The sequence below is a fragment of the Heptranchias perlo genome, chromosome 1, assembly GCF_035084215.1.
Source record: "Heptranchias perlo isolate sHepPer1 chromosome 1, sHepPer1.hap1, whole genome shotgun sequence".
NCBI classification, from domain to species: domain Eukaryota; kingdom Metazoa; phylum Chordata; class Chondrichthyes; order Hexanchiformes; family Hexanchidae; genus Heptranchias; species Heptranchias perlo.
The window spans coordinates 170,309,022-170,325,387 of NC_090325.1; the positions used below are offsets into that span (position 1 = coordinate 170,309,022).

General features: G+C 42.9%; 1 protein-coding gene across 1 annotated transcript in view; it reads left to right on the forward strand.

Annotated features, from left to right (window-relative positions):
* Positions 1–16,366, forward strand: part of LOC137321510 (ADP/ATP translocase 4-like) — a 59,907-nt gene that overhangs the window by 16,994 nt on the left and 26,547 nt on the right. The window contains exons 3-4 of the mRNA XM_067983940.1: positions 798–915; positions 7,449–7,603. Of these exons, the coding sequence (XP_067840041.1) occupies positions 798–915; positions 7,449–7,603 (273 nt within the window). The remainder of the gene's footprint in view (positions 1–797; positions 916–7,448; positions 7,604–16,366) is intronic.

Sequence of the window (16,366 nt, forward strand, 5' to 3'; positions counted from 1 at the left end):
TTTCATGTTTTCTTCTCTTCAGAGCTGCTCTTGTGATGTCACTAATGGGAAGGAGGACTTGCATCTCAGTATGGCTCCAATGGTTTCGTAGGGACAACTTTATACTGGTCTGGGGGCACACACAAAGCCGTTTGACCCCAGGAAAATACTCTAGTAGTATACTCCTGCATACTCCAGTAGCATGTTTGACCAAGGCTGGGTAGCTCGAAGTTGCCTCCTAGATGCAGGGGGAAAAAAGTCTGGCATTTTGTTTTGTCAAAACTAGAAATATAAAATGGCTAGATTTAATTTTCATATTAAAGTTTGTTTTCCACTGTTGCACTAGCCAATGAACTTTAATATGAATGTGCTTACTTTCACAGGACTATCTCATGGTTGGATCATCAAGAAGCAGTGGCTACAGTGATGGATGTTAAGCTGTGCATTAGTTGCATATTTTAATGATTCTTTTGTTTCTTGTTTAACTTTATGTCTCGTATCTTTATTGTTTTTCTCAGTCTTTTCCTTTTTTGTTTCTTAAGTCTGGGAACATGTGGAGGTTTAGTTGCTTGATCACAATTAAGTTTCAAACCATATACCTGACCTAAAGTCTGGAGAGCGACATTTTTGTAAAACATGCAAGTAAATATCAATGACTTCAGCAAATATTGAGTAGATGAGAGATAGAAGCACATTGTTTAAAAGCCTTGGCAATTGTTAAGAAAATAGTCAATGAGTAGCTGCAACTAAAAGTGTTAATGTCCAGTTCAAACGTTCATTCACAAGTGTGAGAATAAATATTTTTTTTCATGTTTCAGTTTGGAAAATGGTTCTTAGCAAATTTAATGTCTGGAGGAGCTGCAGGTGCCACATCCCTCTGTTTTGTGTATCCCCTGGATTTTGCACGAACACGCTTAGCTGCTGACGTCGGCAAAGGTAGGAACATTTGAAGCAAATTTTCAGCTGGTTACTGTAACAGTGGCTCGTCCAGTCAGCACTCCGCATAGTTCAAACTCTAATTTTAAACAGTGCTAGAGAACTGAGCATTTTGATGTGGCAACTGATTACGTGTGGTAGAACTTGAGATTGTGCAAAATATTTTTTTGAAAATCCTTTTTTCTGCCATCCTGAACTAGGTTAATGCTGAATATAAGATAAGATAATAAAGGTAGATAAAACTAGATGTAGAGAAAATGATGAAGCAAACTTATACAATAGTATTTTCAGTGTTTTAAATATGCAAAACATTAGACATCGGAGGCCTGTGGCTCTCTGAGAACTGTAGGTTTTGCATTTAGTCATCTGGAGACTCAACAAGGTTACAGGCTACAATTACCAGCATGTACCTGTGCCTACAACTCCCACAAATGTTTTAATAATTGACAGCCATACACAGAGCATGCCAGAACTTTGTTTGTAAGTCCCACCCTTCTTCCACTGTTGTGTATAAGGAAAATTACTGAAGAAAAACTTACAGGGAACAATGAAAATAAAAGAAATTTTGTATAATACAGCAAAACATGAACCTAGATTTTCAAAGATAACTTACCTGAAAAATAATTTGAGTTACCATATTCAATGAATGTTTTAACAAATGCAGCCTGCTACATGTTTGACAAATTAAACTTTAAGCAATATCAAACTTCATATTGTAATCTAGTTACACCAGCTGTATATCTCTTATTTATGTTTATCTCAGAATTCACAAACAGCAAAAAAAATTATATAAATAGTGAAGATTATTGATCCAGTTTGGAAGGAGGTTTTGAATAATATCCTGATTGGAAACATTTATTTAAGCAGAACTTTTCAGTAGCAAAATACTACTGCAAATATTGCAAATATTTGGCAAGATGCTAATGGATTTAACATTTTCTTAAGCTTTATATATTTATTGCTCCTGTATAAAAACCCGCATGCTAAATAGATATACCATAAAGGTAAAGAGCTGCTCCCTGTGTTACTTGCAGAGATTTATCTACCTGTAGTGGATGTATTTATTTTCCAGATATGAATCCCCACCCCCACTTCCACAATCTAGCACCCCTTTTCCCATGCAGTAGCGTAATCTCTGACTCACAATGAGAAAGGCTACGGGAGATCTGCTAATGTGTGTATCACCATCATTCTCATATCTGTTGATATTTCACATAAGTAGCTTTAACTTGGTGGTCATTTTCATTTCGTGAAACTTATAGATCTCCTTCCAGCTCCTCATTGTAATGGATCCAAATTCACTTGATCTGTTATGTGTTGCTACTTAATGTGTATTATTTATCAGCATTGTATGATGGTTGACTATGATGTAACATAAACAATACCATTTCTTTTCTTGAGCATGCCATCTGCTATCATCATCATATCCTTGTAATTGGATTTAGCTTGAGTTGAAACCTGAGCCATAACTTTGATCTTTTGCTCATTTTTACACATTTCACAGCAGTACTAACCAAGTATTTGCCATTTGTACTAATGAAATAGCTAATTAAAAGCTTAAGAGTAGTCGGTGTTCTGGCATTCCTACTAACAAATTTGTATTTCAGCTGCACAAAAGTAAGGATCAGCCACAATTTTGATTGGAATATAGAAACAGGAAGAGGCCATTCAGCCCCTCGAGCCTATTCTTTCATTCAGTTAGTTCGTGGTTGATTTGTACCTCCACTCCACTTACCCACCCTTGCTCCATATTCATTGATACCTTACCTAACAAAAATCTATCGATTTCAGGCTTGAAAAGTTCAATTGGCCTAGTATCCACAGCCTTTTGGGGGAGAATGTTCCAGATTTCCACCACCGTTTCTGTGAAAAAGTGCTTCCTGATTTCACTCCTAAATGGCCTCGCTCTGATTTGAAGATTATGACTCCTTATTCTGGATTTCCCCACCAGCGAAAATAGTTTAGCAGTATCTACCCTATTGAATCCCTTTTATCATTTTAAAGAACTCGATTAGATCACATCTCAACCTTCCATGTAATTTAAACCCAGGAATCTGCATTGTACTGCCAGCATATCTTTCCTGAGGTTTGATGCCTAAAACTGAATGCAATACTCCAGATAGGGCCTGACCAAGGCTCTGTACAACTGAAGCATCACTTCCTCACTTTTGAATTCCAACCTGCCTGAGATGAAAGCCAACATTCCATTAGCCTTTTTGATTACTTTTTGTATCTGTGAACTAGCTTTTGGTGATTTGTGCACATGGGCACCTAAATCCATTTGCTTCTCCACAGCTCCTGTGTCTCACCATTAAGAAAAGTTTCCGATTTGTCTTGGATTCAGAGTGGATGACATCACACTTCCCCACATTGAATTCCATCTGCCATAGTTTTGCCTACTCACTTACTCTGTCTATGTCCTTTTGCAACTTCCTGCTCCCATCAACCCAACTTACTATGCCTCCTAACTTAGTGTCATCTGCAAGCTTGGATATACTGTCTATTCCTTCATCCACGTTATCGCTATATGGTGAAAAGCTGAATCCCCAGTACAGATTCCTGGGGAACACCACTTGTCACATCCTGCCAATCAGAAAATTCCCTTTATCCCTAATGATAGGTCAGCAGAGATAAGGGTGATGGGTAAGTGGGACTTGGTGCAGGAGAGAATACGGGCAACAGAGTTATGGATGAAGTGAAGTTTATGAAGTGGGGGGGGAGGAAGGGAGGCTGGCAAGTAGGGCAATGGAATAGTTGAAGCTGTAAGTGACAAAAGCACAGCAAATGGGCGGAGGCAGGTGATGTACAGAGGTAGAAGCCTTTGTGATGGTGAGAACGTGGGGTCAGAAACTCAGCTCAGGGTTGCGAACAGTCTGGTGCAACCTGAGACGGTGGCTGTGGAGCAGGATGGAATTAGTGGCAGTAGTATGGAGTTTGTGTGGGGGGCCAAAGACAATGGCTTTGGTCTTACCGATATTTAGCTGAAGGAAATTGTGACCCTCTAGGACTGGATTTCAGATAAGCAGTCTGATAACACGGGGCAATGGGAAGGTCAAGAGAGGTGGAGGAGAGGTTCTTCTGCAAACATGTGGGAGCTGACCCCGTGTCTGCTGACAACATCACTAAGGGGCAGCATGTAGATAAGAGGGCCAAGCATAATCGTTGGGGGACTCCGGAGGTAACATTGTGGAGGTGGGAAGAAAAACCATCACTGGAGATATTCTGGCTACGATTGGACAGGTAAGAGTGGAACCAAGCAAGGGCAGTCAGACTGACATAGACAATGAAGGAGAGGCATTGGAGGAGGATGGTGCGGTCAACCATGTCAAAGGCAGCAGAGAGGTCGATCATGGACAGTGCACCACGGTCACAGTCACAGAGTAAGACAAATATCTGTATTGTGACAGGGCCGGAAATCTGATTTCAGAGATTCAAACAGGGAGTTGCAGGAAAGTTTGGCATAGATTTGGGAAGCAACTACAGAGTCAAGGACTTTGGAGAGGAAAGGGAGATTGGAGATGGGGTGGTAATTTAAAAGGACAGAGAGGTAAAGGGTGGGCTTTTTGAGGAGGGGTGACGACGGTGGTTTTTAAAAGGAGGATGACAGTATTTGCAAAGAGCGAACAATTTACAATGTTATCTAGCATAAAGCCCAGGAAGAGAAGTTAGCTGGTCAGCAGTTTAGTGGGAATGGGTTCAAGGGGGCAGGAGGTAGATCTCATGGGAGGAGATGAGCTTGAAGAGGGCATGAGGGGAGACGAGAGTGAAACTACAGAGGCGCAGATTCAGAACTAGGGCAGAGAGGAAGTTCAGGATGGTTTGGCTTAGTCGGAAAGAAAAAGGGTGTGAACAGGTGGTCTCAAACGTTGTGACAAAGAAGTCCACGAGCCCCTCACACTTGAAGGGGACAGTGAAAATGAGTTTAAGGAGACAGTTGATAGTGGAGAAAAGAAGACATGAGTCATTTTCGCTCTCCGGGTTGATCGTGGAGTAGTAGGTGGTTTTGGCGGAGGAAAGTGAGATAGCGCTTAATGTGGCCCGGCCGGATCTGGTGATGAATAGCTAAACCAATTGTGTGCCAGATACCCTGAAGTCTCTGGCTTTGGACTTGTGGGAGCAACCAGGATGGAAGAATAATGGTTTTGCTGGAGACAAGGGGATAAAAGGTGGAGGTGAGGGAATGGTTGAGTAAGTCAACAGCTGCAGAAGTATTGTGGTGAATGGAGGACCATAGGCTAGGCAGTTAGGAGTTTGTAAGTGCAAATGGTAAATAACTTGGGCAGGGGGGGTGGGGGAGTTTTTTCTAATGTCAGATGCAGAAGGAAGGGGGATTGGAAGGAGGTAGAGGTATGTTCGTGGTGAGAGATACAACAAAATGGTCGGAGATGACTGTCAATGATCAAGACCATGGGAATAGAAAAGCTGCGGGAGATGGCCATGAATATAGGTAGGCGCTTATATTAGAGGGAGAGGTTAAGGGAGGACAGGAGGGCAGTGAATTCAATGGAGAGAGGGCAAGGGGAAATGAGATGGGAATTGAAATCACAGAGGATGAGAAGTTGCTCAGTTTAGAGGCTGAGGGAGGAAAGGAGGGAGGATATGTTGGTGAGAAACCTGGGGTGGGGCTTGGGGGCATGGTAGAAAATGAGCATTTTAGAGGAGATAAGAGTGGAGGAATGAAGTGATATGCTCAAAGGAGAAGGTCTTAGAGGTAGAGAGAGAGAGAGATCATTGGTGATAAGCACCACACTACCACCATGGCAGTTTGGGTGGGGCAGGTGGTGGTAAGTGTAGCATGGAGGCAAGGCTTCACCACTCATGAGCCAAGTTTCAATTAAAGGCACAATGTCAATGCAGTCATCCACAATAAGGTCATGGATGGCAAAAGCCTTGCTCACAAGTGAACAGACATTCTGGGAGGAAATTCAGTCGATGGCGGTGATTGATCTGCTGGTAGTGTCCAAGGAGGTAATAGTGGATAAGGTGAGCAGGAAGCAAAGGAGGTTGGGAAGGTTAGCCCCCAGCAGGTGCGCTGGGCAAGAAGGTCGAGAAAGGAGGGTGAGGCAGCTGGAATCCCTGCTTGTTTAGAGAATGCCATAAGTGGCACAGGGTTGCTGTGAGCTTATTCAAGGGGGTCTCAGGCCTGGAATGGCAGCAGGAGTACAAAAAGGCAGAGGAGTAGTGATAGTTTGGGGTAGGGATTGGCGGAGGGAGAAGTACGCAAGAGGGGAGAAATGAAAGGTGAGATGACTGAGTATCCGGAAGTGGAGGAGACGGGAGGGAAGGGTCCAAGGTGGGTGAAGAGAGGAAAAGAGAGAGATAGAAGTAATAGGTTTAGGTCCGTAGCAGCAGCCAAATTGTGCATGCGAATGGACATAGGGAATTTGGGTTACATAGGCATGGCGGAGATTAGAATTAACATGTATTGGTTGTAAATCTCTTGCTTCAGGTGCCTTGTATCAAATGGATCAAAAGTTATTAGACTCAGTACACTTGGTACCTTACTGTTACAATATGTAATTAGCCCATAAATTCAAAACTTCACTGATCAACAACTTCACTAATGCAGTCCACAAAACAAGGCTCACAAATGCAACAGAAGTTGTCCTGTTTATAAAATGAATCTTCCTCTGGGTTCCGTGGATAATAGGCATTGATTCCTGGGCTGTCATGATTCTCTGATATTTACTGGGTAAACATATCAATCCTTGGGTTTACTGGGTAACGGCATCGATCCCTGGTCTATGCTGATCTATCTCTGATGGTTTAGTAACTAAACAGTTATGGTGCATACAAGTGTCTCTAATTCTATCCTGATTCCATTTGCTTGGATTCTTGCACACAATCTAACAGCACAATGAAACACAGCAGTTCACCCTTAAGATCCCAGCATCAGCCATCATGTGGCAACATTGCTTTGCTTTTTCGTCTTCATAGCAGGCAGAAATAGCAGTTTATCAAGTCCTCAGGACATTCCACAGTGGTACACAACCATAGATTATATTTGAAGTGTAGTCACTATTGTTATGTAGGCAAATATGGCAGCTAATCTGTGCACAACATGATCCCACAAAGAGAAAATGAAATGAATGACCACTTAATCTGGTAGTGGTGGTTGAGGGAGGAATGTTTCCCAGAACAAGTAAAGGACTCCCAGTATATTCTTCAAATATCGCCATGCAATCTTTTACATCCATCTAAACCACATAAACAGGCAGGGCTTGGATTAATGTCTCATCTGGAAAAACAGCATCTCTAATAATGCAGCACTCTTTCACCACCACACTGAAGTGTCAGCCTAAATTATGTGCTGAAGTCCTGGAGTGGGGTTTGGACTTGACTCAAGTGAGAGTGCAACCCACTGAGCCAATCTAACTCTGAGTTTGTAATTAATTTGTATTGTACATCCACAATGGACTCGCTAGTCCACCAGCATCTTTCGTCTTCACAATTATCCACTAATTTTATATAGGAATGTGTGCATTGTAGTTAAGATGGCTTTTAATGTAACTAAACATGTTTTTTTAAACTAGGTGCTAGCGAGCGGCAATTTACAGGTCTTGCTGATTGCATTGTGAAAGTTGCAAAGCGTGATGGGCCTCGGGGACTTTATCGGGGATTTGCTGTTTCAGTGAATGGCATAATTGTATATCGTGCTTCCTACTTTGGATGCTATGACACAATCAAGGTAACTTTTTAAAAACATTTATGTTTGGAATGAGTCAAAATCTCTACCATTACTTTTTGAAACGGTGTATTCTCCAGATATGTATTGACATTTAAGTATGCTTTGAGATTGTTTACTCTATTTACTGTAGATATTTTTGACTTCTGAGACTCAGACTACTCCAGCTTCCAGGGTCCCAGAGATATCTAGGCTAAATTCAAAGCATACCCAGGGAACAAATAGGGAACCCTCTTCAGTTTATTTCAGCTACTGGTTTTATCATATGACCTTCTGTGATCGTCCTTGTCTTCGGAAGACAGAAGAATATCAATAGAAAATAAATAAGAATAACAGCCAAACATTTATTGAACAATGAAGGAACAAGTGAATAGTAGTAATACAACATATATTTTTAACAATCATTATTAAGCTTAGCTAGCTCCTCAGGTGATAGAAAATAGTAGTTTTCAACTACTGTGCTAAACTGTGATATAAACAATATTCTTACATAATGGTTCATTTTTCTCACTGTCTATGGAAGCTAGCTAGCCTGTCTATCTTTCTTTGAACAAGACAGATTGATAAGTAACTTCAAGAGGGAGCAAGCAGATTGAAATAACTGGTAGATTTTAAAAAGCTGCCAATCAAACACTTATTTGAATAAATGCCACAAGATGCTTATATTTGAATTGAATAGCTTGGCCCCTCCGTCAAACACCAGTCTCAGACAAACAGAACAATTTTGTAACAGTTGTATAAATTTAAACTGGGACATGGGGTCGATATTAGCCGCCGCCACCACCCCCCCCCCCCCACCACTGCACGATGGGTGGGGTTAAAAAATTAAAAATCGTGAACCATGACCCCAACCCACCGGTAGTCGCCTGTCGCCGTTTTTACGGCAGCAGATTGCGAGCCTTGAATGGGTCCCGTCCTGATGAGGTGGGACACTTCGTTATAATATTTAAATCCGGTTTCCACAGTGCAGTTGGGAGCCTGATTTAAATTTAATGGTTGCCGTCAGGGTTTCCCAGGGCTCGGGCAACCTGACAGTGAAATGGAGACGGGAGCAGCTGGCTGCAGAAGGTAAGTGCTTGTTAGAAAACTCCTTGTGAGGAGCAGGAGTACTCCCCCCCCCCCCCGACCACCACTCCGGCCCCTCATGCAAACTTCCTGCCGATCGCTGCCTCTCCTTGCTGACCAAACCCCAATCTTTCTCTCCCTCCCGATTGCCGGCCTCCAACCAAGCCCCCCCCCCCCCCCCCCCCCCACCAAGCCCCGAACTTTCCCGATTGCTGGGGACCGTCCCCAAAGATCCCCAGCTGCGGCCTTCTACCGCTGGCTTTCCCCCCGGCAGCCAGCCAGCATGATAATCTGGCCGGCTGACGGGCAGGAAACAGAATTAAAAAATGATAACGAGGTTAAATTCAGCAGGACCTCCGCCTGTCCGGGATTTCCGGCCCCTCCCCGCCACCCCACCAATGTTGAGGCCTTGATTTCTGTGAGTGACTCCACATGTATCATGACTATTTAAAAACCCAATACCATGTTAAATCTTAGACAAAAATGCTTCATTTTGTCACATAGGACATTGAAGTTCTGATGCAGTGTGCTATAGATTGTTAGGACACAAGTTCTTCATTGTGATTCTCACATGCTTTGTTCCTGATATCAGCTGGGCCACCTGGAGAAAATGAATTTTTCGCAGTAGGTATCAGGGCAAGTCAACTCATTTAACTTTTGGATACCTAGTAGTAAGTCAGAGTAGCTGAGGTATAGTGGCTGTTGTCAGGGAATAATACAGGAGAAGATGAAGAAAATACATAACTTACCAAATGGGGACCAAAAAAGGCAGTAAAAATAACCATATACTGTAAGTACTGACCTTGTAGGTGGTTTCATTTATATAGCAGAGAGAAGCTTTTCAGCCTAGTACACTAGCCTTGGTTTTCCACTTTTGGAATCATTTGCTTCAGAATGGCTACTGGCACGTTTCAGACAAACTGAAATGGAAGTGTGTTGTTTGCACTGAATTTTCTGAGGTCGTCACACTATTATAGCTTCAAGTGCAGATTCGGACAGGTGATGGGAGCAAAATATTGCAAATGGGAAATTTACTAGTGGGAATAATTAAAGGGGCATGTCACGAAAGGGTGACAAAGATTCTGAAAACTTTTGAAGAGTCTCAAAAGGCATCTCAACCAACTGCCATCCTTTACCAGGGTTGATGGGGCAGGGGAATAAGAAGATATGGCAAAATGAAGGGAAAGTCATAGAATCATAGAAGTTTACAACATGGAAACAGGCCCTTCGGCCCAACATGTCCATGTCGCCCAGTTTATACCACTAAGCTAGTCCCAATTGCCTGCACTTGGCCCATATCCCTCTATACCCATCTTACCCATGTAACTGTCCAATGCTTTTTAAAAGACAAAATTGTACAAAAGTCAACCCAAGGTTCAGGCGTGAGTCTACAGGCAAGTGATGGAGCTTCCCAGCACCCAACCTCTATTTGATGACTACTGAAGTGGATGTGTTGCTACATGAGGTGGTTGTGAGGATGGTTTCGTGGTCCTCTCTGTGACTCCCCTGGCCATCCCCATAGGTAAGCATTGCAGCATTCCTGCAAGGAGACTGAAGCAAGCTTCAGGCTACAGTTGACTGTTGCTATCACCGAATGTGATAGCTCTATGCTGCAGGTATTCTTCCAACAAATGGTAGGTACATCTCTGCATCAGGCTGTCTGCTGACCCAGACCTTGACAAGATAGTTCTTCAAGATTATTGTCAGGTAGATGTGCCAAAGCCTGCAAAAGTGGTGAGAGCAGACAATTTGGGCTATTGGTCACCCTGTCATGTTTGTTCCATGCTTTGTCGCAGAAAGCATGGCATTCTGTAAGTGGGTGCTCCTGAGGAAGCATCCAAGATTATGGTTAGTCAGGAATTCAGGTATCGTAGTGGTGTCATCAGGTCTGTTGTTCCAGTTTTCTTTGAGAAGAGGAGCTTAATTAATCATAGAATTTTAGAGCACAGCAGGAGGCTGTTTTACCTGCATCAGCTGTGAGAGAGGTACCCCTCCAATGTTTTTCTCCAGACACTTTTGATTTTTTTTCTTTTTCAGGGAGAGACATTGGATGTTTTTCTACCTGGATTTCAGGAAAGCATTTGACACTGTCCCACATAATAGGCTGCTGCATAAGGACCAAACCTATTGGATAGATGGGAATGTTTTAAAATGGATTGGCAAATGGTTAGTTGGTAGAAAACAATGAATAGTAGTGTATGGGCAAGTATCTGGTTGGCAGCAAGTTACCAGTGGAGTGCTACAAAGGAAAGCCAGCACAGATTTGTCAAAGCCAAATCGTGTTTAACTAACTTGATTGAATTTTTTGATGAGGTAACAGAGGGTTGATGAGGACAGTGCGGTTGATGTTGTGTATATAGACTTCCAAAAGGCGTTTGATAAAGTGCCACATAATAAGCTTGTCAGCAAAATTGAAGCCCATGGAACAACAGGGGCAGTGGCAACATGGATACGAAATTGGCTGAGTGACAGGAAACAGACAGTAGTGGTGAATGGTTGTTTTTCGGAGTGGAATCAGGTACACAGTGGGGATCCCCAAGGGTCGGTACTAGGACCACTGCTTTTCTTGATATATATTAATGACTTGGGTGTACAGGGCACAATTTCCAAATTTGTAGATGACTCAAAACTTGGAAGTGTAATAAACAGTGAGAAGGATAGGAATAGACTTCAAGAGAACATAGACAGGCTAGTGGAATGGGCGGACACATGGAAGATGAAATTTAACAGAGAAGTGCAAAGTGATACATTTTGGCAGGAAGAACAAGGAGAGGCAATATAAACTAAATGGCACAATTCTAAAGGGGGTACAGGAAGAGAGACACCTGGGGGTATTTGTGCACAAATCTTTGAAGGTGGCAGGACAGGTTGAGAAAGCAGTTAAAAAAGCATACAAGATCCTGGGCATTATAAGTAGAGGCATCGAGTACAAAAGCAAGGAAGTTATGTTGAACCTTTATAAAACACAGGTTCAGCCACAAGGCAATTTAGGAAGGATGTGAAGGCCTTAGAGGGGGTGTAGAAAAGATTTACTAGAATGGTTCCAGGGATGAGGGACTTCAGTTATGTGGATAGACTGGAGAAGCTGGGGTTGTACTCCTTCGAGCAGAGAAGGTTGAGGCAATTTGATAGAAGTGTTCAAAATCATGAAGGGTTTAGATGAAGTAAACAAAGAGGAACTGTTCCCATCGGAGGAAGGGTCTAGAACCAGAGGACACAGATTTAAGGTGATTGGCAAAAGAACCAAAGGCGACATGAGGAAAAACTTCTTTTACACTGCAAGTAGTTATGATCTGGAATGCGCTGCCTGAAAGGGTGGTGGAAGCAGATTCAGTCGTGGCTTTCAAAAAGGAATTGGATAAATACTTGAAGGGAGAAAATTTGCAGGGCTACGGGGAAAGAGCGGGGGAATGGGACTAACTGAATTGCTCTTACAAAGAGCCAGCAGGGGCCGAATGGCCGCCTCCTGTGCTGTAACAATTCTGTGATTCAATTTTTTAAAGTTAGAGCTGCTGTTTATAATTTTTAGAAATGATTTAGAGGAAGGAATTATGTCCACAAAGTGTCCAAATTTTCAGACGATACCAAATTGGGAGCAAGTACAGATGATGAACATCAAAGCACACAAATTGAAAAGGAGCTTGACAAGCTTGATCAGTGGGCTTAGAACTGGCAAATGCAATTTAATACAGAGAAATATAAGATTATGAGAGTCGACAGAGGTAAGGTTGATGTGGATTGTGTGCTAAATGGGAATGTACTTGAGATATCGGAGCAGGAGTTCTTGGGGATTTAGTATACAGGTCACTAAAATCATCAGCACAATGTTCCCAGACTTTTTTTTTAAAAAGCAAACAGAATGTTGGGATGTATAGCAAGGGGTACAACATAAATCCAGAGAGGTCATTTTAAAACTGTATTTGTCCCCGGTGAGACCACATCTGAAGTATTATACGTAGTTTTGGTCTCCCTATTTCAAAAAGGATACTAAGTTATTGGAGGGGGTACAGAGAAGGGCTATACGGTTGATCCCAGAACGTAAGGGAATGATGTATGAGGAAAGATTAACTGCCTAAGTCTTTTCTCTCTTGAAAAGAGAAGACTTGAGAGGGGATATGATGGAAGTGTTTAAAATTATGAAAGATTTGGACAAATTGGATCCAATTTTCAGCTCTCTTGCCATGTACAGAATTTAAGCACAAGGGGTCATATTTACAAATTAAGGATAGCAAAAGAAAATATGAAATGCGGGAAGAACTTTTTAACTAAAATGGTGGTAAGTGTATGGAACAGATTACCAACACGGGTGGTAGAATGATGTCTAGTTCCTTCATGAAACCTTAATGGGTTTCATGAAGGAACTAGACACGTTCTTGTCAACAAATGAGATTCAGGGTTATTAGAAATGCACCACAGCAATATTATGGATAGGCGGGCTAGATCTATGGTTTTTTTGCCTGAAACTTACAATGTTACTAGATATTTGTCCACTTTTTTTTTTAAAACTATTAGAGATTCTGATTCCACCACTGTCTCTGGTAGAGTATTTTGGGGGTTAAATTGGATAAGGCCTATTATTGGGCGTAGGTGAAATGTGACTTTGAATTTGCATTTGGTGGTGGTTTTATTTGTGCAATGAGCTGAGGGGGAAGCTAATGTGTAATCAGATGGAGGGCGATTTGATGGTCACGTGGGAGTGGACAGGTGGGGTGTGTAGGACTGTTGGTGAGTTCGGGGATTTGACATTATTGATAGCGGGTACGGATCAGGCGAGCACGCAGAGCACTTGCAAACAAGGCATGTGTTCCCTGTTGCACCCTTGTGTCGTCCTTCTCTTCTTCCTCCGGCTCCTCCTCCTCTTCCTCCTCCACCTCTGGCTCTGGGTCTTCTCCGATTATCAGTGGCAAGGGCTGGTCCCTCATGATGTCAAGGTTGTGCAGCGTACCACCACGAATCTTCATCCCACTCAGCGGAGTACTGCAGGGCTTCTCCAGAACGGTCCAGGCAGCGGAACCGTTGTTTCAGGGGGCCTATGGTGTGCTCCACGATGTTGCATGTGTCAGCATGGCTCTCATTGTAGGCCTGCTCTGCAAATGTGTGTGGGTTCCTGACCGGAGTCATGAGCCATGGTGTGAGGGGATAGCCTTTGTCGCCCAGTAGCCAGCCTTTGACTTGCCGATCCTGATGAAAGTTAGCTGGCACGTTGGACTGCCGCATAACTGCTCCCAGGTAGCGGGCATTGACCTCCATGACGCAATGCGTGTGGTCACACGCCAGCTGCACGTTCAGGGAGTAGAAGCCCTTTCGGTTGATGAAGACAGCCGAGTTGATATGCAGGGCACACGGCAATATGCGTGCAGTTAATGGCACCCTGCACCATGGGGAAGCCAGCAATGTGAGTGAACTCCCGTGCTGGCTTGTTCTGCTTATCTCTGTCACCTATACCAAGATGGGTCCAGCTCACGTCACGCTGGAAACGTGCGTGCGCAGCCAAGACGCCATCTTGGCACTTCGGGAGGCCGCAAAGCGCCAAAACAATGGGCGCTACATGGCCCAATTTCTAGCCCTCGATGTTTTAGCAACCCTCTGTGTGTAACCTCTCCCTTCGTTCTTTTCTTGACAAACTTAATTACCAACCAGTGGAACTAATTTTACTTATTTATCTTATCAAAACGACTCATAATTTTGAACTCCTGTATCATATATATTTTCTTAACCTTCTCTGTTTTATTGGGAAAAAAAACAATTTCTCTAGTTCCAAAGGCATTCAACTCACAAGTCAATCAAAGCTTTACCGTTTTCTCCAGGGGCCTCAAGTAGACAGGATTCCATTACAGGTTCCATTGCCCAATTTATCTCTATTGTGATCCATCTAAGCAGTACTTTATGCTCAAGTACTGAAGATGAAAATCTGCCCCAATAAATTCAGTATGTGGTGGAAGATGAATGGAGTGTTGAATCTTCCAACTTCTTGGAATAGCTGGATATAGCCTGTTTCTTCTATTTTATTCATTCTGCACACATACAAATGAATAGGTGGTCATTCTATTTTGATTTGAAAAATCTCTTCTTTTGCTTCTTTCATCAAAGAATTGAAATGCAAGTCCAAAATGAGGATATATGGTATGTATGGGCTGCAGAGTTCAAATAGCTACTGCAAGAAATTAACATATTAAGAATACCCTGTGATTTCTGATTTTGGATGATGACTTATATTAAAATTATTTGTTCCAGTTAACACTATTATTACATGTCAGATTTCTTCCCAATACTCCTTATTCTTGCTTTCCACAAAAGTCAGCAAGCCTAAACTTCATGTGAATTGAAACTTGACATTATGAGCAAAATATATGGGATAGTGGGCCACAATGAACCCTTGTACCACAGGGGCATGCACTGGAATTGTATGAAATACTGGGTTATGCACTGGAATTATATACTAATCTTTCTGAATTGATGGAAAAGCAGCTTACTGACAGACTAGCTCAGGATAAGTAACTAATTTGAATTTAATGTAACAAATAACATTTCACAGAACAGGAATAAATCTGATTAAATACATGACTTAACTTTCTATAAAATAACACATGATTTCACAACTCTGAGGCCTAATTTTTCCAATCTGGTGAGAATCCTGCTGTATTAGTGCTGGTGCAGCATGTGTGCACGCCCATCTCTCAGCATCTTGACTCTGACAGATATTCCGAGGTTAGGCTCCATTTAATTTTTGTGGCTGATCCCTGGCGGTATATCCATTTATTCCAGTTAATCTGCCTCAGTTGGGGTGGAAGGAAATTGTAGCAATCAAAGAAAAAATGTTAATTTTTTTTTCAAATATCCCACTTTGTCACGCACAATGGGGTAAATTTTAACTTCCAGCCCGGAAGGGAGCGGGGTGGGGAGAGATTTCCAGTTGTGAAACCTGGAAGTTAAGTGGGCGGGTCGCAATCTTAATGAGACCCATCAATGGCACTTCCGGGTTGCGCGCCCAGCAGCCAGTGTGATTGACTAGCTGTCGGCTAGGAAGGCCTGCTGCAGCAGGCCGCAGCCAGGGATCAGAGGAAGGGATCATAGGTTGGGGTGAAGATCTGGTGGGGGTGGGGGGGGGGGGGGGGAGTTGAGAAGATCGTAGATGGGGTCCACCATGGGAGGGGGGTGGGGGAGAGTGTAGATTGGCCGATCGCGGAGGTCTTGTTGACCAGGTAAGCTTGTTGGGCCTGGATGAAGCACTCCTACTCCTCCTGGCCCACAAGCAGTGCAATAAAGGCACTCACCTCATCATCCGGCCCTTCCCACATTCTTTCACCTGACATGAATGGGAAACCCGAACAAGTAAGGTTAAATTCATTTTATTACTCCATTACACAAAATATTAAGTATCTCAAGTATCTAAATGAAGTACTTTGCTCTTTTAAGTATCGGCCCACCGGCTTTAAGTGGGGGCGAGACTTCCTGGTGTCTGCGCTCCACATGCAGACAGACCTGCTTTGATTAAACCCAGAAGCAGGTGGTTGGAGCCGGGATGGCGTCCCGAAAACGGAGTATTTTTACTCCCCACCTGCCCCAAACCCACCCGTTATTGGGGGTTAAAATTTACACCAATCACTCTGCAATCAATTGCAATAGGCAGTGCGACCTATTAATTTTTTTTAAAAGCAACCTCCAGAGCCTTTGCACCGGTGGACGTCAGGATCGCAACTT